This window comes from Ascidiella aspersa, chromosome 1, assembly GCF_963924565.1.
Source record: "Ascidiella aspersa chromosome 1, kaAscAspe10.2, whole genome shotgun sequence".
NCBI classification, from domain to species: Eukaryota; Metazoa; Chordata; class Ascidiacea; order Phlebobranchia; family Ascidiidae; genus Ascidiella; species Ascidiella aspersa.
This window is the reverse complement of record NC_139447.1, coordinates 9,612,339-9,639,996: the sequence shown is the minus strand read 5'-3', so window position 1 is coordinate 9,639,996 and position 27,658 is coordinate 9,612,339. Positions and strand designations below refer to the sequence as shown.

Here is a 27,658-nt window from a genome sequence, read left to right as displayed (position 1 = left end):
AGTTTTGGGGGGCTCCGGGAGAAAAAAGTTAAAAAACCCTTTTCCAATGCAGTGCATTTGCAACTGAGCCTACGACATGGCCGAGCAAAGTTAACACTTAACCAGTATGAAAAAGACTGGCTTTGCGTTTCAATAATAGAAGGTCGTTTCGGCGCGCCTCTCCAATAACACAAAAGGCAAGGCCCGAAATTTCCATAGAATTTGGCGAATTTTCGAGCCCCTGCGAAAACTTCCCAGCATGCTACACACTAGAACGGAGCAACAGCTTAAGCGGCGAAAACACTTTAAACTAAAGGTAAGCGATGCTTGGCGAATTGGCGTCGTTCGACTCCAAATCGCTGCCCTGAGTTCCGGGGGGGAATGGACCCGGACAGAGGGGGGTGGAACCGAGACGCGCCCGGCCCTCTTCAAGTTGGCGGCGCGCTTGGCCGTGCTGGTCAGGAAGTTGCCCAGGGCCCTTACAGTGGGCGGGTTGGCGCCCCGGGTCGGGGACCTTTCGGGGTCCGCTGTGCTGACGTGGGTGGTTGGGCACTATTCCGTGTTGTTGTTGCTATTTGCTCGGATGCTGAAGTTTGTGTTGCTGTTGTTGTTGTTGTTGCTGGTGTTCTCGGTGACCGACGAGAGGTTGTACATTGAGGTGGGACGGCCCTCGCCCGAGAAGGTCGCTCTAAGGTCTGCCGAGAAGATTAATTTGGAGTCAAATTTTCGATCTGGAGTAAATGTCCTAAGCCAGGGGTAAATTTCAGCTTGGGGTAAATTCCAGTCTGGGGTAAATTTTAGTCAGGGGTGAATTTTTGCCTGGGGGGAATTTAGCCAAGGGTAAATTTTAGCCAGGGGTAAACTTTAGCCTGGGGTGAGCTCTATCGTTGGGTTAAATTTCAGCCTAGAATAGAATTTTAGCGTGAGTTTAAATTTTAGTCCGAGGTAAGTTTCAGCCTGGGGTCAAAGTTCAGCCTGGGGGCAATTGTATTAAATTTCAACCAGTTGGCCTGTCGCTTTAATCGTAGTTTGCATGCCAGGCAAAACATAGCAGTCTGAGTTGCAAATAAAAAGAGGGCACAAAAATCGTCTCGTTTTGCATGTTACTAGGTTAAATCGCCTATAAAATAAAATTACGCAAAATAAACGTTAAATTGTTCGATTCATTTCGGCCAAACTTAAGCATTTTGCAGTTGCAGACAATATCAATGCGTTTACTGTAGATCAGTGGTTCCCAAACTGAGGTCCGTAAGAAAGTTTTTATGGGATTCGCGCAATATCTATGAGTACTGAACTGACAGATAGAGTAATTGTTTTACCATTAGTTCCACCGGGTGAAAAAGTAAAAATAAACACACTGATCTAGATAGAAGCACAGAAGCCAAACGCAAATGATCGATGCCAAGGAAGTAGCAAGAAACAGACAATTAAAGACGCCACCATGCGTAAAAAAATTGAAGGCCATTTTCATGTTTTTTTTTCATCCCTTGCCGAAATTAAGGCAAAAAATGAAGATGGCTGCTTTTTTAAGCGGTCAACAGGGATATGGTGTTTATACCTCCTAATGCGCTTATATGTGACCAAGTGCCTACTAAAGCGGGTGTTGCTGTTTTAGCGCGCGTTTCCGCAAGCAAACGAGGCAAAGGGGGACGTGAGGTGACTATACAAGGAAACGACACGCGACTGAGAAGGCCCTAACTGCTCCTACTATACTGCATAGTGCTGCTGCTGCTTTTTCAAGCCACCTCTACTGGGTTCGCTTTAAATGGTCTATTTCTGTAGAGGCGTGAACCACCGACCCATACAAGGAGCTGCTTGGTGTACGTTTTAAGGCGCAGGTGTATTGAAGGTGCATGGGCAGTCGGGCACATATACGTAACACCAGGAAACGATAAAATGGGTAGCGGGATTGAATGTGGGGAGCACTTAGATAACGCAATGCATCAAGGGTTCCCTGAGACACTAAGTTGCATTACACAGACGTATTAGAAGTGTGGTAATTCTAGCTAAGCACACGTGAAATATGAAGTTGCAAGCAAATTATTTACTCAATCGAATGCTGTACTTTGATTTATACTTATATTTTCAACTTTTAATTAAACCTTATTAGTTTGTCTACCAGTTATATGATTGTTTTTATACACAACTGAACTACATTAACTTGGGATCTAACAAAATTCATAAGATCACGTTTAAAGAACACCAAATTTGTTTGTAAAACACCAATCATTTTTGCGATAATTCACAAAAGATATATGACATGAATAATTACAATGTTCTACCTCTTCTAGTGATAAGAAAACGGCCCTTGTTTCAAGGCGCCCTTGAACCAAAAAATTAACAGCCGCTAAAACTGATTTTTTGCAAAACAAACTTGGGTTAGTTTTTTACAGCAATCTACACACAAACACACAAGCTAACATAATATCCGGTTGCATTACAACGACCAACTTACTGTCGTCCGTAGGTTCTAGAATAACAACTACAAAACACACAAAACGATTTCAGTCGAGTGACGAAATTGTCGAAAACAAAATTAAAGCTAGATCGAAAATTTTAAGTTAAATGTCTCGTAAATGCTATTTAAAAACAATATACTTAAATTAATTTTGGAAAAATAATAATGAATTAAAAAAGTAGAAAAAGTCACCTAATTTAAGAAGGTGTATTCTTAAATATCTTAATAAAAACATCCTAAAGTTGAAAAATATCAATATCCACTAAAAACAATCGGATAAAGAAGTGCAAAACTCACAATTTTTACCCAAATTAAAAAACAAATGATTGTATTCGTAAAAAACATCAGGGCTCGGAAAGACGTGTCGTATATAATTTTATTTAAAGCGTTGTCTTTGTAGATCTAATTGGACAACAAAGTTAGACGAAACAGTTTTGTTTTAAAAAAATGGGGTATTAAAACAAAAAAAATCTTGGGATTGCTATAAAAATCAGTATCGCATGAAAATAAACAAAGACGCGACAAAATTTGATGAAACTGACGAAATTAGGAAAAAAACAAAAGGCCGAGTCAAACTCACGTGACTCGTTTAGGTTCTGCATCGATGACGACATCTTCTTCGAGTCGATGAGTAGCGAGTTGCCGGTCCGCGACTCGCTCGGCGAAGTGGCCTGCGCGCGCTCCAACTCGGCTGTACTCGGCGAGTAGGGAGAAAGAAAAAAGGCAAAACAAAAATGGGGCGAGTTAGCGAGGAAACACAAAATAAAGCCAAACTCGTAACTTCGCAATTACGCGATGTGCGTTCTGATTAAAGCCGATCAAATGGCTGCTGTTTCTGCTGTTAGAAAAAAACGAAAAAGTTTTGTTGTTTTTTTTTTCTTCACGCGAGTAAAACACTTACTTTTTATTATTCGGCTTTGACGACTTCTGCTTGACAGAGAAACGAGTTATTTAAAGGAATTAAAACAAAAAAGGTTTTTATTGTTGTCCAGTCGCCACATGGGATTGCTAAGTTTCCCAAAACTAAATTTTGTGAAACCCTGTTTTCCTATTAGTGATATCAGCGTACATCGAAAAGATCAGTGCTTCCCGACCAGTGGGTCATTTCTAAATGTTACAGTCTTCTATTAGATTGGAAAATTATTGCCTTATTATTAGATGTGTTTTGTCGCATTACCTTATTCAGTTCGTACGCCAGTTTAGTAAAGATACAAGTTTTGTGTAACTGTTGACCATATTTCCAATTAGTTGCATTTTAAATTATTGCTAAACAATTTGGTCATACCTCATTGTTATTTGCACAATGAAACCGCATTAAAAGTGAGTCGCATATTGATGTGCATAGCTTACCTCCGATCCTTAAGGACTCCATCTGCTGCACTTCTGCTATGCTTTCCTGCAAATCTGCGACGAACTTGTTGCGATCCTGTTCATTTGGGGCGTTAAACGTGATCAGCACCTTGTTGTCCAGTGAGTTGATCAGACGGATACCGTTAGGGAAGTCTGAAATGAAAATAGGTAAAAAATTATTTAATTATAAGTAAATTTAATCAACAGAATCCAGATTGTAAGACTTGGGTGTTTATTAGCTGATGCAATTTTAGCGATTCTCAGTCGCGTTAGGAGAGTCAGGAGAATCAAAAATATAAAAAGTCAGCTTTTTTAGGTATTAAATCTACACGAATTGTGTAGAAAAACCGAATGCTGATGGAAAAAACTAATCCATCCTAAGCTTAAAACAACTATTTTTTACACACGTTTAGCTGCACGTAGACGCACCCGACCGTAAAGCATCATCAGCAGTGGTATGCAACAAACACGTTTAAAATAGAGTGAGTGGGCAGTTGAGACGAATAACATGTCTTTGACGCAATAGTCGTTTTCACAGTGCGATTCGACATTTGGTATGTGGCAAAACGTGACGAAGCGTCTATCAATTAAAAAACACTGCAGCAGCACGTTTTTAACGTTTATGCGCGTTTCAGCTGCATATTTTTCACGACCGACGCTTTTGACACTTGCCTACTCCAAATTGACAAGCACAACTAAAAACTTTAATTATTTGCAAAAATCTGAAGGTACCATAATATGCATGTTTGAGTTGGGGTTTACTCTTCCAAAACATTCTGTGCGTCTCATTTTCTAGTCACGCTACATAAGGAAATCAATAGGACAAGCCGAATCTCAAGTATGGCGAACGTTTTTGTGTCTAAATTTGAAAAGCATTTCGCGGGCTGCATTTGTGACATGAAGTATTTTCAACGCAACTGCAGTTTGTAAAGCGAACATTATTAATCCAAATAAATCAGCTACTTCATCTACTACGATTTAAAAAAATATTTTTTATTAATTTTAACTGACAAGACCTAAATTGGTTTGCATTAAGCTGTTCGTACAGAGAATAATCAAATTCAGCGATAGCTAATAGTATTAACAATGAACTCGCTAAGTGTGTTTCGCAGGAAGTTGGTTGTTTAGTAAAATTCCAAAAATGCAAATGGTAATAGCCTTTTTCAGCGCTGGTCCAAAATCCTGCCACATTTCTTTTACCGTTTTTATGCGTGTTTTTAAATTGAGGTTAACGATTTCGTTTGCTCTTTGCGTCGAAATAAGCCACCACTTACACAAAATGTAAAACATACCTGGTTCATTTTAGGGCCTCAGCAGGCTTAACAATTCTTTGAAAGTGGTTTCGTTGATCTAAATCCAATTTAAAATACTTTCCTAAAGAGGGACGCGACAAAAGACACCGAATCAAACAATAGTCGGGCAAAACACGGCATATATGTTGTCAACAACTAACGGGTCGCAAAAAAACGCTTCTAACAAAGGAATCGCCGATCACGTAACGAACGAGGAAAGACGAAAAGCGATGCGGGTTTAGGGCGAAAAATCAGTTTCGGCACACGCTTTCACTAGAGCTAGATATTGGTTTGTTAGCGGAATACACAAAAGTGAACTGTCTTTTCAAAGTGAAATGAACGCGGGTCGCGTTGATATTTTTTTATAGAATATGCTAAATGAAAGCTAATAAGATCAAAAAATAAAAAAGCTAAAAAGGTAATATTCTCTATTGAAACTCAAATACACTCGAAAAATGACACCCCCAAAAACAGCATATTAAAAGTAGAAGATTTATGCAGGATTTTCCAAAATACCCTATTTACTTATAATAATTCGTGTGCCGTTTATCGTTGGTCATTAAAGCTTCAGAATGATACACATATGTGAATCATGCAGTCTCTCATTTTCTTGAATTCCGGAAATACAGGGTCCGTATATACGGGGCGTTTTTGGAGCAATTAGGATAATGTGATAAATGTGCTATTTTTATTACAGTTAATCAGGCATACTTGGGTACACTATGCACGGATCTGTAATGTAGCTTGATATAATGAATTGCAAAGCCAAAAAGGTCAAGTAGATCGACATTATCTTGATTAAGACGTTTCGATACGAGCTGGTATCATCTTCAGTTAATAATCAGGTATAGCGCTACATATTGCTAGTTCAGAACTTAAATGTTGTAAAAATAAACAATTAAAACAATAGCCAAATCAAACACTGATTGCTTATATATGGTTTTTACCTATCTATCATAAAAGGGTTGTTTTATAATGAAAACTCAAAGACATTTAAAGTCACTTTGAAGAAAATTTGTAGGTTTTACGACCTAAAAGTCAACCGCTCGACGTGGTTTTCAATATGATTAAAAAACAAAACAAACAACTGTCATTGTCCACTCAATTTAAAATATTTTTTTAATTGTATTTATCGGTACTATCTATAACTTGAGTTGGACAAAAAACAAATTCTAAGCATACGGTTTTTTAAAGACTTTTTAATATGTAAATGAATTCAAAGACATTAAAAGACGTTTCAAAATTGAAAGACTTTGTGGCAACCCTGCGTAATTACGCAAACATGCATAGAATTGTAGCAAACGATCACTCACATGCGGTTTCGAACACAAGTACGTTCATTCCGTGCAAGGAGAGGGATTGCTTATAAGTGTGCGTCGTAAAGGTCTTCTTTTTTTGGAGAACTTTGGCGATCTGAAACAAAAAACATATTATAATAAGTTAGGTACGGAAAAATATGAAAAACCTGTACAGGTAAGCCTATAAAACAGGGGCCGGGAACCTTTTTAGCTAAGGGAGCCATAAAAGCCAAATTTTCCTGGTTGTATTTCCATGAGAGCCATATAATACTTTTTAAACATTTAGTTATTGGTTGGCAAATAATAGTAAATTAAACAGGGCCGTTTTATTTTGTTCTATAGGTTTCCGACCCCTGCTATAAAATGTTATTCTATTCATCACAGACAAAAAACAACATAGTTTGTATGTATGGTAGTCAAATGTTTGCGTAATTCCCGAATGGATGTATCGTCAATACACATATAAGAACAAAAAACAAAATCGCAGAAACGCTGAACATCTAGAATATGTCAACTTCCTATCGTAAAAATGTTGACACAAAAATCAAGTTTTCGAAAAAAAGGCTTTTTGTTATGGAAAGACTATCTATTTGAACAAATGAATACATTTTAAAGTACGGACAATTTGGCCGAATATTAAGAAAAGTCCTACTGTTTGCGTATTTGTAAATCCTTGCAAACACAACACAAAACAACATTTCTACCATTAGACGTTCAGTAAAGTATAGTGTAAAAAAAACTATGGGAGATTTAGAGGTGACGACACCAAATTACGTCATATATTGGAGGAACAAAAGTTTGCTGCATATAGACATTAGTTTTCGCAGTGAAATTGTATGCCGGAAAACCATCCCGTCTAGTAGCACCACTAGTTGACACTCATTTTGATACATAACATTTTCTAGTTAACAATACCCTTGACAAAATGTTAAAAATCAGTTTTGACCGTAAAACAGTTTTCTCATTTATTTTTAGCCCATGGAACGAGAAAAAGTTTTGGAACCGTTTGTCTAGGATGACGCAGCAGCAGCGTCGGCGTCAGTAAAGAGCGGATATGCGCTGAGTCACCGCCTAATATACACGCCTATAAGTATGTGCTGGCGTGCAGTGGATAGCTCTAGTGGCTGGAGCGGTGGCCGCAAAAATTCCCATTGGTCAGACGTAATGCATTGGAATATGTGTATGCGCCAGAATATCGCTTAATAACGCGTATCGCGGTTTCTCCACTTGCGCTGCTACTGCTGCGTTTTATGCCTCGTTATACCATCTTGGGAGATTTTTTATCAAATGTCATGCAAGTTGTTTTACTGCAACTAAAGTGACTTTCAGAGTCTTGCGGTTTCAAAGAGACGTGGCTTCAAATTTACTCAAAGTTCCTCACTACAAAAAAACTCTTTTGACTGTTCCGTCATGTCATAAAAGGGTATTCATTTTTTAAGGATAAACTAAATACATAAAGATGGTATTATTTATACTACAACTCATAGAACAACTGACTTGTGAATTGTGAGTTGTGACTACAGAAAAGTATGGAAGAATATTTGCTTTTATTTAAGGTCATTGTGGTCAGGGCGAAGCGATTAAGTTTAATAAACATTTAGTCCGCTTCTTACTGCATTAGCATTTTTAAACATTGCTAAAAAAAGGCTTACGTCAAGGCATCATAACAATCATGGTGAAATAAAATAAAATTTTATCAGCGAATTTTTAAGAATATTCTACTTGAATTTCGGGTAAATATGGTTTATGTGCCAAACATATAATTTTAATTTTGAAAGATATATAAAATCAGACGCTTAAGAAAACAATTAAGGCCAAGTCTGTTTCAATACCATTGAAATATCAAACCTTTAAAAAACAAGTTTAGTCCACGCCAGGTTTCAATATAATGTTGTTGAAATAACAAATCTTAAAATAACATTTGAAAAACGTAGTGGGAAACGGTTTCCATTATAGAAGAATGTTTTTTCTCGTGACAAGAGGCCAGAAAATATTGACAAACACCGCGGCAGACACAAAAGACCTTGTCAGCTTTACGACGGCCCAATTGCCTTTGGTATCTGGCGTTGGACAAGCTGACAATGTTCGTGTAACAAGCTGCGGCGTCTCTGATACCAAGGAGGCGACAAGGGTGACTTATGCCGTTTAAGCTGTGTGGATTGTGAAAGAGCGTTCTTTGGAGCAACCGAGAAAATTAAAACTACACGGTCACGCACACAAACTGCTATCACTATTTGCAACCTTTTTTTGCAAGAACTAATACAAATTATTCCAAATTATTAACGCCTAAAAGTAGTTATACCAAATGTTGGCGCGAAGTATGACAAAAGTATAGTCTTATCGTTTATTGATTCTATATTTAGCTCTGTTTCAAGCAAAGTGAATAGGCACAAAGTGCAACAGGAGCTAACAACGTGAGGTTTTAAACACGAATTTGACGCCTATTGAATTCCTTGCACTAACATGATGTTCACAGTAACACCGTAGGAACGTCCACACAATGCATACATCTGATTATTTGCTTGGAAAAAATTGAAGTTTAATATTTAACTTTTCTGTCACTGATTTGACTTGGATTTGACTAGCTGTTTATGGAAACTTAACCAAGGTATTTTGCAAAGACATTATAGAAATATATGTATCCAATCATTTGGTGGTTGGCGAGATTATAATTACAATTTTACCTATATTTAACCATTAGTGAGCGTTTAACAACATATTTTTAAAAGGCGAGACAAAGAACACAGTAACCTTGGCGCAAGCGCACAAAACAGATTTATATTTTTTTTCAGAAAGGTCTGAAGTCCAACGGCAGCACATCAAACGCCAAAATTCACAAGCCGATACCAACTTAAATAGCACAAATCGTAATATCCCGAAAAAGCAACATTCGACGGACAAAAAGCGAATGGCACTTGGGCGCCGATCAGAGTTCAGATAAAAAGGGTTGACATAAACTTCAAAGTATTCCAAGGTGTTCGCCAAACGTTGGCGATTTTGGAGAACCACTGGCCACTTTATGGCGACATCGCACGCGATATAACATAAACGTTGAAGGCAATCGAGCATGCAGTTGCCGGAAATAAAAGGGAGCTCGATCTGTCTCAATACAGCAGCAGCAACAGCAGAGTTCGGCAAAGCGTTTCACACCAGCAACTTGAAGTTACATTACACGGGGCCACATCTCATGGCTATTTGGAATTCGAATTCCTTGAGTTCTATTCACGGCGATCACCGACCAGCCATCCAAAACTAAGGTGTACAAACTGTCGTTTTCATAGCGAACAATTTCTTAAAATTTAGGCAAATTTTACGAGTGTTGCTTTGTTAAAATTCAGACAATATACAGATGTAAGATACATTACTTCGAAGGTTATATATTTTTTTAAGATATAGACCTTGAAAATATGGATATACCATGGAAATAGGACGGTTCAAATGGCAGCATTGGTTATGGCCATGAATTTTTGCACCTTTTCGCCTGTTCAGAGTCTGGCAAATTTCTAAGCGACCATGTCAATAAGCCCACGCGTACAATACCTAGCTATGTTCGAGATTACACAATTCGTTTCTTCGATTTTTAAATTATGTAGCAAATTTGACGAAAAGGGTTAATGTGAAATACCACTGATTCGTAAGTTTTGTTAATTTGAATTATTTAAATTAGGTAAAAATATAAACCGTAAAGTGGTAAACCAGTGATTCCTTAGCTTTTTAGCGCTATTGTCCATGGTGAGAATTTGATGCATTGCAAATTACCCCCTTTTGAAAAGTAAAAAATTATGACCAGCGACCAGTGAATAAAATAAGCAACACTTGTATTATTGTATCATTTGCATTTAAAATAAAAAAAGGCTGAAATATTAACCGCGGGTAAATAACAACTGTATTTAACCTAAACCAGTGGTTTTCCAACTACGTTTGGTCAGATCTGACCTACAGGTGACACAATGACGAAACTATGGTGTAAAAAAGCATCTTATTTCGAAGTGACCAACATAAACTGACCCACAAAGTACGGAAGGATCTTCCTACGTAGGATTACGACAAAGCAGTCGCCAATTTGGCGTCGACAAATAAAGCGGCAATTTTGCTTGTCCTGAGTTTAGTGCAGTTCTATTTCGGCCGCAAAATGCAAAGCAGGTGTTACGTGGCGTTGCATTGCGTATCTACCACGCAGAGGTATCTACCACGCAGAGGGTCACACAAACAACGATATATTTTTACACTGGAATACGTAAACGTTACATCATAATTTACAATTCGCGTGTTATTTCCATAGACAGGATAACATTTTTTTCTGGATACATTCTATACACTAAACGATAGCAACAAATGAGGAAAACGTTATGTTTATCCGATAATTTACTTACACAAAATTAGTATTGTTCTCTCTCTTGATAATGGTAACCTACAGAACCAATCTACTACAAATTTAAAACATATTGGCACTAAAACAAAAAATATTGACCCACCAGTATCATGTCGTTGAAAAGAAACACCTCTCGTTGGTGAAGTCCCATCTTTTGTGGCTTGTTAGGGTCGTTGACCTGGTAGAGGCGGCAGTAACATACAAGGCGACGGTGGGGGACGGCAAGGACGGGTTTCTTGCCCACGATGTTGCGTTCCACCTGCAAAAAAGCACTAATTTAGGCGTTTGTTTGATAGCAGATCGCTGTTTCTATTACGGTTATAGGCTAATGGTTCCCAAACATCTTGGATTGCGGCGCAAATTTGAGTTTTGTGAATATCTTGCGACCCAGAATACAAACCACTAGTATGCAATGCGCTAGTTCTTGGTGAATTTCGTAAATTGTGTGCAAACCATTTTTAAATAGTACAAAGGCGTTTTACTACTTTGACCAATTTAATAAACTATTCAACTCCAATATTGTTCTGTAATCAACTAAACTTGACTTTATGAACAGATAAGTGATTTGTTGAATGAGGTGACTTGTATGCAACCAAAAGTGCTATGATGTAATAATTCAGTTCAATAAGATAAAACCAAGCAAATGAGTTTGATAGAAATTCAATCCATGTTGAGATTAAAAAACTTGAATGGAAGGATTAAAGTTTATAGATAAATTTACAACAGTCCATTCATCGGGCAATAGTACCTGCACGACCCACTTTTTTACCGGATCGCGACCCAAAACGACAGACTGAATTTTTTACCGTAGTTGCAAAAGCTCAAGGCCCATGATAAGCTGTAGCAAACTTATATTAGCCGGTTATTTTTTTCTTAGGTTTAGTTCTCGGGGTACCTTTCAAAAATGCTAAAATTTGTAGGGCTAAATGTTCAATTTGTTATTTTTAAGCAGAAGAGGATTTCGAAAGATTACTGAAAATGTTGTCAACTATTATGTTGTGTTAACTGATATACGCTTTTTGTTTTGTTGGCGGACACATGTTTTTTGTAAATATTGTAAATAAAAACACTAACTGCTCATTTTGCCGTACGACTTTTCCACGTTTTGACTATTGGGAAATTTTGCCAATAAATAGTATACAACGGAAGTATATATCAAGAAGCTATTGGAAATGATTGAATAAACGTGTTTTACGCGGTCGCTTGTTGGAAAATTCCGGTATAGAGGCTTTGATATAGGCGAGGAAAATTATTAACAACAGCTAGTTTCCGCCGTAGTTGCCCAATTTAAGAGACAGTTTCGCTTTCTTTAATAGCAGATCTTTCCATTTTAATAGCTGGTTTAAATGGCGAAATGAGGCCTATTAGGTGTGGCGCGCCCTAAAAGTTCGTTTCTGACTAAAAACTTTAAAGGCTATATTCATCAGAAAAACAGTAGGTTTACAACTGATCTGTCTAAAATATTAGGTATCGGTATCGGAATAAAATGTTGAGAACAGGACAGCCCTGCAACTGGTTTTGTGGCCGGTCTGTGTTAACAACTTTTAGCAATAGTCTCTTGAATAGATTCTATACCTCTCTGCTATAGTTAATTATTGATTGGCTTGTAAACAATTGCAATGCGTGAATACAAAAAAATCTGCAGCCCGCTGTCGTCTTAACACAAGGCGTAAAACGTGCAAAATTGCCCGCGTTAATTTGTCCACTAAAATAAAATCTGCTTATGATTAGCAAGCATGAATTCGTTCAAGGACGAAGAAAGGCTCGCAGCAAAACAAGTCCAAAGCGAACCTAATTGACCTTGATCGATCCATAAGTTTATGGAGAATCGAAACGATTATCGATCGCACCAAGAGCTTCAAGGGTATATACACATCAAAGGCTGGCAGCTTTCATTTAACGCTTGATCGCCCTGGCCACTCGATAAAAAGTGAAAGTTTTTAAAGAAACAGAAAGTAAACCTCTCTAAGTTGCCTTTGTAAAACAAATAATGTTTGGATCATTTTTTGCGGAAAAGAGTTAACAACTCTTGAACGTAGATAACTCGGGGTTTAAATTAGATTTTTTGATTGTTTAATTCGGCATAAATTTATACTGATTTCTGGTAAACTTAACGTGCAGCCAGATTTTTAAATGACGCAGCTGTGTGACTTCAAACTATTTTCCATTTTCTTTTCTACACGCCGTTGTGACTTTTGGAAATCTGGCCGAAGATAATTTTATGCAGATTTGAAAGTTTCTCCACATAACATACCATTAAAATTTATCGTATTTTTGACACAAATGCGAATTTCGAGAGTGCAAACTTTAGGGCAACACAAATGTTTTGAAATAAAGCAATAACCGCGCGTTGCAGTGGTCAATAGAACAGATGTCTTATTGACAGGTTAAACATAAAAACAAAATAATTATTGTAAAGCTATACCAATTTGAACTTCCTTTTAAAGAAGTGCAACTCTAAGCCAGGGACAAAACCAGCGACCTTGGGAACTCGCATAAAAATAACAACACATTTAGAAAACCGGCAAATGTCTCACCTCGATGACTTGTGTGACGTGGTCGTCCAGGGTGGTAAACTCCTTGTTGCGGATCCGGTGGTACATGTTCTTGAGTAAAACCTCGTCAAGGTCTTCGCCGTTGTCCACACCTGGTCAATACAAACGGTCAGTGTAAGGTCACTTGACATGATAGGTCAGGATGAGATCAGGTTTGCATCAAAATATGCCGGAACTCAAAATTAGCCTAGCTTGAGCACCAAGTTTTACCCCTGGCTGGTTTGCATGCCCTTCAAAAGCGGGGAACTGTTTTATAGCAACGTATATTGAAAACAGGTTGTTAAAATAACAGCGTTTATAAATAATGGGCTTTGAAAAATGATTTCATAAGAAGGGAAACTGGTTTTCCAGGGATGTGGAGTTACTCAGTCCGACTCCAGGAAAACAATAAACCCGAAGATCCAACTCTGGCTCCGACTCTACAGCCTGTATTTGACCCATTTACGTAACTAAAATGAGGTTAATATTCAGCCATCAACTAATAGGGAGGCATATAACTCATCCACCCACAATAGATGACTGGAAAATATTCTACCACATACTATTCCACCTTTATAATTTACAGTTTATTCAGCAGAAACGAAACACTTTTATAAAGTATCAGCAGTGGCCAACCGACCAACGACCGAATAGTTCAAACGACAACCATTTTGAAATAAGCGGCAATTAAACTATCAGGAATGACTAACCAAACAAAGACCAGATAGTAAAAACACTTATTAAATTCCTGTGGACATTAGTAGTACTCTGGAACTTAGAAGGCGGAATTCAGCTTAAAATAGCCAAGAACTTCTTTATTGGCTTAATAAATGTCTCATTTTTATTCTCAGTTAACGTAAATTCCGCTCACAATAGGTTGGATGCCAGAATAAAAGCAAATGCGCATGGAATTCACATTAAAGCCCACTACAAAAGGTAATAAACAGGTGGATGAACGATTTACATCGTCCGGATATTTTAAAAGGGCTAAAAACGTTAACGCGTTTGGGCTGCGTTGTGATTCTAAACGCTGTCCTGTCGACAGAAACAAGATTCAAAAACAACAGAAGTGTTGGTCGTCACTAAAAGATTCCCGGGCGGTAAAGTGTGACGCGTGTGGAGGAAGAAACACAGCAGCATCTTAGTGTTAGCGGCATATGCTTGGCGCGGTGTCCATTTAGTTACGCTTCGTTTGGGCTGCGGCGATTTTAAATGGCACGTATGCCGCATTTAGCCGCGCAAATCCCAGTAGTGTTGAGTCACGTCAGCAAACGCGAGTTTTTTGGGGCGAACGCTCAGAATAAAACAGACTTTCGGCCGAAGAACGCAATCTGGCCGATTCAATTCGCGGCTTGGCACCTTCTGCTCTGATTAAAGTGATTTTGTGTGTCTAGTGAAAACATACACACACGCAAAAAATGAAAAATTAACATGGACCGAGCTTCGAAAAAACAACAAATGTTCAATAATGGAAATTTATCACAACTTTGACTCTAGCGAAATTTGTTTGGCTGTAACAACTTCTAAAGGTGCGTAATAAGACAATATATAGTTACGATAATAATGGCAATATGACAAAGTACAAAAGTCAGGCAGACACCTAATAAAGGGCTCCAGCCTTATAAAACGAAATTAGACCAATGTCCGTTTTCCAAAAACCCAAACTCAACGTCATCACTAACTTCTCTAATAATCTCAACCTTAACTTAATTTTTAACTTCGCCGATACCCGCCCCTAACCTAACAGGGCCGAAAAATCAATCGCTTAAAATATTTTACACTTTCAGATGTGACCAGAAGCCAAAACCAGCAAAAAGCTGCCACAACAATGAGGAAACAATATAACAACAACCTTACAACCTCACCTCCGTTTACTGTTTTTTAAATGAACTGCGTTACATAACTTCACAACAAAAATTATAATCAAAATGGATGCTATAAAAAAAAAGGAAAAACAATAAACATATACGTAACTCAATTGTTTTATATGCCAAAACCGAAAAACAAACGAGCTAAAAACAAAAAAGGCAATTTTCCCGTGCCTACGCAAATTTGCAGATATGTGAAACAAATGTCTAAAAAAGGGTGGTTGTGTGCATTTTTCTGTGACCGGACGTCGGAACATGGTTTAGCCATCAACGCCAATGTGTATCGGGGGCAACATAATTGCTGGGTATTTATGGCTCAGTACGATATAGGGCGTGTCCTGGCATGCGGCCACGCCTATTTTCGGCCTTCTTGAAAAATTTGGCCCTTGTGCGTCTTTTTGACTCGCCTCGTTCGCGGCTTGTCGATTCACGTTCATTCCGCGTGACGTGGGCGGTTTATGACGCTGTGTGACGTCATACTAGGCGTGTCTCACTATTCGACGCGTGGAAATGTAAGGTCGAACTATCTTGGTCAGGTTCCTTGGCGATAAATAAGGCATGTCAAGGTATAGGGCGGGATATTGGTAGAAAAAAGGGAGGGATTTAATCCTGCCCAACATAAGGATAGCGGTTTAGCTTCCGGAGATAAAGCTGTTTGGAGATTAAGGCTCTTAATGTGTGGCGATTTTCGACTGCTTAAATATTGACTTTTTGGTTATTAAGTGCAGATCGAGCTAGTGCATTACTACCTACATGCGCTTAAGAGGATTGACTAACACTACGATTTTGGCAATTAATGGTTTAGGGAAGCGATTTGGTTAAGGGTTCTCAACCTTCTTGACTTGTACCATTGAGCGGATTTTACTGTTGCTGCGCATTACCTAGTTTCCAAAACATTGCAGCTAAAATCAGCTTGCATACAATTGAGAACCACTGGTTTAACGACTACTAGAACAATCAAAGTATCCATGTAAATTGAAAAAAAATGTATACTCCACCCTTCACTCACAATACACTCTTCAACGGCCACTTTTTGGTGATATATACAGCATTTTAAGGTAAAGCGGGGTATTGGTAGGACAAAAGGTAGAGATTTTACCCCGCCCAAAATCAGGGTGGCAGCGTTTATTTTTTATTTTTTAATGTGGGACTGAAAGGCTTATGAGCCGCCAATCTTGTGTAAAAAATGCTTACTGTGGGGCATATTACACATTCGTTGTTATGACGTTGTAAACAATGCATTAGAAGTAAATATAGCATTTACTAGTGGTACGTATATCGCAAGATAAGAACTAGGGCAATCACTTGCTATAACGATCAAAGTGCCTAAAAAAGGGCCCAGACAGCTGTTGTATTTATCACAGATAAAGACTAATGAAATGCCATTTAAAATTGTATTTTTAACCAAAACAATATTAAGGGTCTTGACAACATAGCATATCGTGACATATACTACCTTTACATAAAAAATGTTACTCTAATTATAGTAATAATAAAGTATCTCAATAAATTGTATAAATTACACACGAACTACAGACCTTTTAAATTCTTGATGAACTCTGACTCTGTCATTCTCTTTTCGTGCTTCATGTTGGGTGAGTGAAGGTCGGTGTTGAGCATTATGATGGCAAAAGCAAGGACAAAGATGGCGTCAGGGTTGTGAAGACTTTCCACCAGCTTCGGGTTGCAGGTGCAGTAACGCTGGGAAAAGGCCTGAAAAATAGACAATAAATTTAAAATGTACATCACTGCATAAAAATGTGTATTTCTGGGTGTTCTTATTATATATACATTATTATACATACATTTCCTGCAAGCCTTTCGATATTCTAATATCAATTTCATGCACAAATAATGTAAGAATTACAATAGACACGTGTCTGTAGCATTAAAAACAACATATAAGCCAGGATTTTCAACATTATAACGTTTGGCAGTTTTGTAGTTTTTTTCATTAATAAAGGAAAATGGCCTGAAAAATACACAATAATTTTAAGGGTATATCATTGCATATAAAAAACCTAAAGTCTGAATCTGTCGATCAATGAGGCAAGCAAACAGGCTAGAAAATACTAACCTTCAGTGAGGTTTGGCCTTATCACATATGAGTTTAACAACTGTGATCTAGCCCTTTTGAAGCAGCTTTTTGGCCAACTATAATGACTTCTGATTTGTAAGCCGAAATTCTTGGTCAAAGAGCAGCTTCAGAAGGGCTAGATCACTGTTGTTAAACACATGTGTGTATATCTTTCATTGAATTACTTCATATAAATGTGTATTTTAGGGTGTTATTTATTATATATATGCATTTCCTGCAAGGCTTTCATTTTCTAATATCAATGTTATGCACAAATAATGTAAGGATTACAATATACACATGTCTGTAGCATTTTATACAACATATAAGCCAGGATTTTCAACATTATAATTTTTGGCAATTTTGTAGTTTTTTCTTTAATAACATCTAACCTGATAAGGCATTAGTTTATGCTAGAAACTTTAAAATATAAAATAGGTGTATTTTTTATATTCAGGTGCCCATATAATATCTTACAGTCAGGCATATAATATTTTACAGTATTATAACAATTAAATACCATATCCTTATTCCAACCTTTCTTAAAATAGCGAAAAGCACCAGGTAAACATTGTGTTTATTTTGTGATTATTTGTTGATAAAGTGCAGCAGTCTGGCGCTGCCATGTTTTCTTGCCCACAAAATGTGGGAGGGAAATAACTACAAGAGAAGTAAAAAGTGACTCATGCAACCTGATGAGTAATGCACAAGTCAGCAAGTTGCCTCCGAAACTGTTGTAACACTTTGTGCAACCGGATTGTCACACTATTAACATTGTTCATCTCATGAGGAAATTGTCAGAAAGGCATTGAAGACCAGCAACATTATCAAAACCCTGGGGCAATCCTAAAATCAAATGTGTGTGTGTTTTGTTTAGCGGCAAGCGCCACTAGGTATGTGAGCCATGCAAACAGGACGTGCTGCTATTTCCTGTCAACTATCGGCTTCTTGCAATGTTTGTACTTGCACACACTGGGGACTTGAAAGAAATGTGTGCCAAACGTCCGATTGCTGTGTGACACACACTGGTTGTGCGCAAACATTTGGTGACATTACGACAGGCTGTTGACTGCAGTAAATCCGTGTTCAGAGGGGAACAAAACTACACTTGCTTTATTGTTACTGATTTGAAAGCAACTGAAACCACCCGAACACCTAATTAAAACTTAACATTACCCAGCACTCTTACTTATCTACAATCTTCTTAAGGCCAATATAGGGGTCATTCAGGTTTCGAGAATTACTGATTTTAAAAAGTGCATGGCTACATGTTGTGATAGACATATCCTGTACAAAGGTTCTAATAGTGAAAGACTTTTTTACCTTTTAACAATCTAGGGTAAAGAAAATTATTTAAAGCTTTGTAAATACACCAATATTGGGCTTACGATATGAGACAGTGACATGTATACTGTAAACTACATGTTTGTGCGTATGTTTTTGTAACCGAAAACAACAATTTTACTAACGCTGTTGCTGTGAACATTCAAACCAACATCACTAAATATGCCTAGATTCAACTCTGTTAGCAGTGTGCCAAAAATTGATCGTTTATTATTCTTGTATCACTGGACCACTGAAAATAATATAATAATGTAGAAAAATGCAAACTTCTTTAATATCAACAATAACATAACACTGTAACATTTTAAATATAAATGTCAAAGCCAATCAGGTTGAGTAAATCAACACCCTCTTAATAATTTCATCATCATCAGTTAAAAATATTTTTTTTTCTAATCATCAGTCAAAAATACAAATTATGAACAATGTCGATTTACTGAACCTATTTGGTTTTGACAATCATCTTAAAGCTACATGACAAATCCTTGTATAGTGTACTTAATTGTAACATTATAGTCTACAAGTTATACTCAATCGTTTGTAACAGGCACCAAACAAATAGGACAAAACAGCAAAGCAAGTGTAAACCTACCTCGATAAGCCTTTCCACTTTCTGTGCCTCTCCTTGCACTTTGATTTGCGATTGAAACTGGCGAAGGGCTTCATCCAGTTCCAAACCACTGAAGTCCAATAACTCACACAGAGAACTGCAAAGTTGAACAAGTTAAGCAAAGGGAATGCTTTTGATCGGCTTAAATTTTGCTTGGAAATGGTGATGTCCGATATTTGGGATTTTATTCCGAGACCGTGGGGGCTCTCAAACTGGGATCCGTGAACCCTTTTGGGGGTTCCATAAAACCTTTATAAATCTTGGGGCATTATTAAAAAATGTAAAACATTTTCGAAAAATATTTTATTTAAAAATAAATGCCTTGACCTCTCATGAAATCCATTTAGACTTAATTTAGTTACATATTTGCACAGAAGTCCTACTAAAATCAGCAGGACCTCAAAGTCGATTGGTTTTAAAATGTCATCCCTTGGTTCATGCAAACCGAAAAATATTTGAGGGTCACTGTTTGAAAAAGTTTTAGAACCCCTGCGATACTGATACCAGTATTACCCAATATTTTTTATACAAAAAATAAAATGCGATTCAAAACCTTATTTCATCAAGACTGATTGCAACAATTAAAATGGATTAAATTAAAACATTTAAAGGTATTTTTTCAGATTATGAGCCCAACATTTGCCTGTATTAGTATCCGCACTGTTACCAGTCTAGTATCAGACAGATAGTAATTTTACAACTTGGCATCGGGTAGGGGATCAGGATATATAATTAGACAACCCTACTTCCAATAAATTAAAATATCTCAGTTTTGCTTTATAATATTCTAGGGACAAAGCCAAATGATAGCTTCATATAAACCAAAAGATTACCTTTTATTGAGTGAATGAAATGTGAACATAACACATTTAAGGACACCTCATGCCTTAAAGGGGATATTGGTAATGCACTGAATAATATAGAAAACTGAAAATTGTGGACATTTAACAAAACAAAATTTAAGCCTTCTTAAATACATCTTTCATAGGCTGTTTATCTTGTTTTGGTGTTACGCATTTTTTAAAATAAAAACTTTTAAATTTTAGTCACAGAACACCTAAAAACTTATCTTATTTAAAACTATTTAGAAAAATAAAAAAAGAATCACCAAAAATTAAAGGTATGCAAAAGACAAAAAACAAAAGACAAAAAAATAAAAATATAACTTACTATAAAAATATAACTTACTCTAAAACCTCCTGGTTAAACACTTTCTGCATATTTCCCAGGTATTCTCCAACCATTTGACGACTAAGTCCTTTTCGGTTTAGCAGAAATGAAGCAACTGAAGGTGGTGTGTTTGACACGAACATGTGCTCAATGAGAAACGCAAGGCCTTTGCTTGGTTTTCTAAAAGGAAATAAATTGTTATCTTCAATACAACAACTTATTTTTGTATGCTTTTTTAAAAAAACAAGAAAAAAATCAGCGGCTATAAAGGTAGCTCACAAATTACGATCTGAGAAAGAACACTTACTAGAACCACGATATTCATGGCATAAAATCAATAGTATGCTGCTATAGCTGCAATTAGGCTGAAATATGTTACACCTTCCTAATGATCCAAGCTCAGTATCGTTATATACAGGGTTGACACACATTTTTATAAAATATCCAAAGACATTGAAAGATTTTTCAAGGAAAATTTATAAATTTATAAAGACCTAATTAGGGCAACTTAACATGTTTTGAATAGAACTTAAATACAAAATACCATGGTCAACACAATAACAAATAGGTCAAAGATTTGCTTTACAATGACACTTCCCAAACAAATAACATAATCTGCCCCTAAAAAAATGCAACGACCATCAATATGCAAATCAATTCAAAGACATTCTAATAGTTTTAAAGATGCAAAGACTTAGTGGCAACCATGTACAACTTATATAGGTCTGTTGGAATAATTAAGAATTAGTCGAATTACCACATCTTTAGAAAAAAAATCAGAAATCACAGAATTGTTAAGAAGGAAAAATCACAGACTTGTTAAAAAGGTTGAGGCCGATGCGATAGAGCCGCTTTCGCATGACGTCATTGTTGACCTCGTTATGCCAGCTTCCTCGAACAGAGATGTTACTCCTGCGCTGGTAGCCACCGGGCTGCAGCATGTTCTCACTCACAACTGACGAAAATTCACTTGAAATGCTCGCAGTGTCTGAGCTGCAAAGGTAATTTTGGAGGAATTATGATCAAAGTACATGCAGAAGTAGGTTACAAAACATAATTTTTTTTTAATTTGTGTTTATATTCAGCATTACAAAGATAGCCAAAAAAGCTTTTATTTCTTCAAGTTTAAAATATATAAACCTAAACAATGTATAATGTTGCATCTTTTTGCTATTGTTGGGAAATAGCCTTTAAATTTTGCTATTGTTGGGAAATAGCCTTTTTAAAACTAGAAACGATTAGACTCCTACAGAAATATTTCCGTAAATTTAGTTGAAATTGGAATTATTACAAACATTTTGGAGTTAAAATATTTTTTCCCAACATATGTAAATATATAATATGTTTATTCTAATTATGTTTACTTCAAATTCTGCAACCTATTATTTACACTGGAATTTAGCATGTTGTTTATTGAAAAAGACTCTTGCATCTTCTTTTTAATTTACAGACTGGAATTAACATGTTTAAGACACAGGAATGGGATTCATTCGTGACTATTCACAGAAAAGAAGCAACATCCATTTAAGCGAACAATGTTACCCACCTGCGAATACTGTCCCTGTCATGTTCAACGTCGTTACTCGTCAAGCTCACTTCCGAGTTGGTCCGATGCCAAACCGGTGACGCTCGTCGATTTACGATCTCACTGTCGCTGTTTCGCGATCGAGTGGAGAGCGTGGCCTTTGACCTTGGCAAGAAGGGGTCGGGGTCCAGAGCCTGGGTTGTGTGCTCGGGGGTGGCAGGGAGTTCCGATCCCAGCAGAACCACAGTTTCATAGCTGAAAAGGAAAAGTTTGCAAGATACTCATGCGCTATGCATACATCCTCCTATTTAAAACACTTAGATGAACTCTGCCAAACAAATTTGCTTAAATCAGGTCAAGTTGTTTGATTACTATAATTTTGTTTTTTAAACACCAAAACAAACTGAAATCTTAACTATATGATTTCTCTAAAGTATCTATATAATATTCAGTGTAAATAAAATTACTGAATTGTTATAATTAACAGAACTTATGGGATTAAGTAGACTATAAAGTAAATATACCATACCACGGAAAGAAAAGGAACACATTTTCATCGTGTTTTAGTGTAACAGTAAAATTAAACCAAACAGAACAAGCTTCCTTTTACAGCAAACTAATGAATCCAATACAAAAAAAAACATTTATTCATCATACGAAAACATCATTTCCTTACCCGTGCCTCTTTTTTCTTCTTGGAACGGTTTGATAAGGTGTCGTTGGCGCATTTTCTAAAATCCTCTGCACAATTTCATCATTGGACAGTGGCTCGTTGAGCGGGGTTAGTGGGGTTAGCGGAGGTTCCGACTCAGTGGGGGTCACTGATTCAGTTTCTTCCAGTGTTTTATCACTTGCGACCCCATTACTTCCAATGTCCGCCTTCTCAAGAACTTCACTCAAGTTTGTGACAGGTAATTCCCCGTTTGGGGTTATTTCCTCGTCAGCCCCAGGTTCTTTTTTGTGGTTCGACTCGACGAAGGAATGTTCCAGAACAAGTTCAACCACTTCAACGTCATTGTTCGAATTGTTTTTCGACACTGATTCTGGCGATTTTGGTGAAGTTGGTGATTTTGGAGTCTTTGGAGACTTCGGAGACTTCGGAGAGGACTCATTTTCACTTATGGTCGAAGGAACAACATGTGGTACGCTTTCCACCGTTAATCGGCGGATTTTTGAATGTCTAATTTTCCTAAAGTTGATCTTCATTCTGTATTTACGGTAGGCCTCCTGAATTATTCGAGCAGCGTTTTCCGCTTTCGCTGCACCGCCATAAAATTTCTGAAAATTTAAACTATATTATATATATATGCTTTATTTTGAAATCCACAAAGCAACGCAATAAAATTGTCCCAATTTATGTGATGATTGTCACATTAGTTCTGAACACATTATTATCAACAAAAGGGTATATTTTTTAAAAATCTGAAATCACTGAGGCTGTAGTTTAGTGTTTCCAAAAAAGTAGCGTTACTTGTGTTTTAATGACAATCCTAAACAAAAAAGCAAATAAATACAATAAAAATGCTACTTAGTACTCACCCTTATGACTTCAATTTGTTTGTCCTGAATGTCTGAGCTTAGTTCATAGTTAAGTCGATTCGATTGAACATCTTGCTCTTCAAAATTTTTACGTTGGAAACTCGACGATCTGTTTACTCCTGTACCCCCAACATCCTCATCAGCTGTAAAAAAATTATAAATAAGGCAAAGGATGCAAAAAATGTACCACTATAATAAAATTGGCAACAAACATTTTAAGAACATTTTTTGGTCAGCAAAGTGTAACCTTAAATAAGAGCTTATAAGTGCATCAAGTTTCTTAATTTAGGTTTTGTTACATTTTAAAATGTTTATATATTACTGATTTTTTCATTTGTACAAAATATATATAAACAGAAAACATTGCCACTTTGTTTTTTGGTTTTCAGTTGATTTTTCTAAGGCAAAAACAACTTTAATTAGGCATCATCTAATCTTTCATCTAAAAATATTTTTTCTACTAGGGGTTTTACTTTTACGTGTTGGGGTATTGAACTTTTATGTGTGTATACACTGTATAGTATATGCGTACAAACATTTGGTCAACCAACGCTAATAGAATTGTTACCTTGACCGGTACTGGAATGAGAAAGGTTGCGCTGGTGTAGGACTTTACTTCTACCAGATGATGTCCGTCTTTTGTGCTTCTTAACACTTTGTTCCGCACTACAAGAAATCGGTCAGTAAGTATCTACGTTCAATATTTAGTCAGTTAAATATTTCAGTGACAGGCTCCGGGTTATGGAAAGGTTTTAGCTGTAATGCTATTCAGATTTTATAAATTCGAAATAATCCTACTTAATTGATAAATTTGTACAACTTAATGCACATTCAAACTCCATACAATCTAACATTGTAGTGCTATATGTTCCAACAGTTTGTTGAATTTTTATTTTTGTAGTAAACTTTTTGTCAGGCACACACAAAACGCAAAATTGGCATTAAAAAATAAGTTGTTTCACATTCATATACATTTGAAAAGTTGGATAGTTTAAAAAGTATGTAAATATTTTTCCTTTGAGAAAAAGTAATTAAATTGATATTTGCATACGAACATAAATGTATAATATAGGTTATTAAAGTTTATTTAAATTGTTGTGACATATTTTGGTAAATGTAGTGTTAATATCGACCAAGCACTACATACTAATAAACAGAGAATTTTGACAAAAATGCAAACTTGTTATATATATTTGCCTTGAAATAATGCATAATTAAAGAATGGATCTTTAATATCCTAATGAAAAAAAATAACACCATTTATAACCCTTGAACAATAACCAAATGGAGCATAATAATCTCTACTAATAAGCAATTTACCAATTGTAACAAAAAATAATGGGTTTGGCTAATTTCCTTTAAGCGGTTATGAAGTATGCTGAGCGCTTTACGAGAATAAGGGAGTTGGCCACATGAAAGTGTCTACAGTGAAAAATGATGAATTCAAGACGACGCTGCAGCTCGATACAAGGGAAGTGATGTCATTTCCATGCTCTGTATTATTTTCATCAATGCAAAAAAGTTTCTTGCCAAGCAATTCGAAACGCATAGAGAAGAAAACGCATATAAAGCAATGGATAAAGGCTACTTTAATGGATAAAAAAAAGAGTAGTTCAATAAAATGTTTTTCCAAAATGCAGTCCTCAAAAACAACTGCTTTTCAAAAAAATGAATTTTACCATAATTTAAAATTTGTTTTTAATTTAGTAATGTATTACTATTACTAAGTAAGACATATGCAAGGTATTTATATTATATATATACTGTAAATGAAACTTATACCAAATGCAACAATAGAAACATGTTCTCACTTTTTTTAGTTATTGCTAACCTAAATGCACATAGCTTTTATATATAACCTATTAAATGTTTATATTACTTCGATAATTGCTCTTGAATCTACGTGATGATACTACACACAACTTTCACCATAAATAAATATGCTGAACTATATTACTTTGTACCATCACACGTAAATGTGTTTGTGTTTCAAAAATGACTGCTTACTGTTCACACATAATATTACCCATCTTTAATAACACTTTATAAACCTTAACAAAACGACTCTTAAATTGAAACATGCGTTAAAGTTTATCATCATTTTAACCTTTCTCAGAGAGAAGTCCACCACACCCATTAAACAATATATATTTTTTTCATTATGCTACACCACAAATATGAAACACTAGAACTTTAAACTTACCTGTGGTTTTCAAGTTGTTGAACTTTTTCGAGCAGTGTGTCGCGCGCCTTTGACAGGTTTTCAACCTCAGAAACAAGTGACTTTATTCTTTGGTTCTGCTGGGCAATGGTGGTCTCCTGCTCATCTATAAGGCTTTTTAACTGGCCAAGCAAATCCTGGGACTTAGAGCTCATTGTAGTTTGCAATGGTTAAGATTTTGGTAAAAAAAAAACTTCCGTTAAATTTCACAGAAAAATGACTTGATGAAATGCAACATAATTCCACATTGTAGCTCCATATGACCCTTCCTCAGCCCAATACTACAAGCCAATCAGTATTCAGTATCAGTTCCAAGACATTCATATTAATTAAGTTATACCACCAGCAATGGTGACCTTGGAAAACCTGCAAGCATATGCAAAACGATTTTTAACAAACAAAAAAATTATAGGAACAGCTGCAAAACGTCCACAGCTTAAACTGGAAACTTTCAGAAACAGGATATAAATATATTAGGAAAAGGGCATTCTGTGTACATAAACTTTTAAATTGGTTTAAAACATTTACAAAAGAACAATATGTCAATTTATTAAATGTTACAATTTATACTTTTATATTGAAATTGCTACACAAACTGTTGTAATGTGTTTTTAAGCTTTACATTTAAAGTTTGTTTAAGAGCAGCATAGCAAGAGATAATAACAAAGTGGGCTATTACCTATGATAAGCGGCTGATTTAAATTACAGCCTAGGAGGCCATAGGCTACAATAATGTGGTTTAATTGCCAAAACACAACTCTACTTAAAACATATAATTATCAACACACTAAACAAACAGAAACTAGTCTTGTGAGAAAACTGTTCAATAAAATGTTTGGTAGTATTTGTTCATTTCAATAATTAAATTTAAAAACATTTTACAACTTAATTGCAGCCTAGAACAGCAATTAAATGTGATTAAATCGAGCTAATACAAATCTCTGTGCACATAGATCATAAATAATCACATACATGATATCATTTTAATATTGGGTTTTTAATAATAAACTTTGGAAAATAAAACAAAAATTATCCATACTGTTGTTACTTGAAAAATATACAATGTCAATTGTCAATAATTTTATTGCATACTTTCAGAACAAAATTATAGTGAACATTAAACAATTTTAGAAAAAGATTAAAACACACATCTTACAAAAACAGCTCATTTGTTTTAATATCAAAACCAAACAGAACTTTTATCAAAAACTAAGCTGTTCTAAACATCTGCACAACTATACAACCATACACCATTTAAAGCAAAACCTAAATTAAACATATTTAAACCGGAATTATCTGCACAATTTATTAACAAATTTGTAATGTATAAGTCTTGCACTTTACATAAAATAATATGTTCCATAAATCATGACATACACAATTTTTACTTGAATACAGGCATTTTAAACTTGGCTATATAAATTTTTGATGTTTTCTTAAAGCAACAATGCGAAACATGTAGTTTCAATTCTATTTCATATTATATGTAAATTCATGATAGGCCAACTGATCATATTACATATCATGCCTTTTCAAAAGTATGCGGTAAACTTTTCATCTTGTGTACTATAGTTATAGGTAAGTCAAACTTTATTAGGGTCAGATCCAGAAATAAACATACATTAAAACTGTAATCTAAATGTATTACACATACTATAAAAAAAAAATTCAGTGCATATTTAATTTTGCAGTTTTTTTGCCATACTTTCCACAATGGCCTAAGAACTGTATAAAAAAACATATTTTTTCCAATTCAAACTATTGCTAAAAATCAAAAAAAATTAGTTCAAACTAAAAAAAATATCTGTTAATTATCGGTAATAACAAGGATTTAATGTGATCAAGTTTCATCTTGTACCACAGTTTTCATTGGTGTTGAATTGACTTTAAAATAAATTTTCAAAAAATTGGTATACAACCAGAGAAAGAGGAAAAGTGTGAATTATTTTATTCAAAATATAGCACAAATTACAAGACGCTGGTCTGAAATTCTACCACTTTTTTTACATAAGTAACAACCA

The 27,658-nt window shown here is 35.8% G+C and overlaps 1 protein-coding gene across 1 annotated transcript; it reads right to left on the bottom strand.

Annotated features, from left to right (window-relative positions):
- Positions 1–87: 87 nt before the first annotated feature.
- Positions 88–25,997, bottom strand: LOC146167130 (IQ motif and SEC7 domain-containing protein 1-like). The gene is made up of 15 exons (XM_083395666.1): positions 25,620–25,997; positions 23,985–24,082; positions 23,417–23,559; positions 22,554–23,155; positions 21,899–22,132; positions 21,169–21,345; positions 20,371–20,532; positions 19,165–19,279; positions 16,690–16,864; positions 13,287–13,396; positions 10,853–11,008; positions 6,393–6,492; positions 3,788–3,940; positions 3,018–3,128; positions 88–674 (listed from the first exon to the last, which is right to left on the bottom strand). The coding sequence occupies exons 1-15, from the start codon at positions 25,790–25,792 to the stop codon at positions 532–534; spliced, it is 2,652 nt and encodes an 883-aa protein (XP_083251792.1). The 5' UTR covers positions 25,793–25,997; the 3' UTR covers positions 88–531.
- Between the last annotated feature and the right edge of the window lie 1,661 nt (positions 25,998–27,658).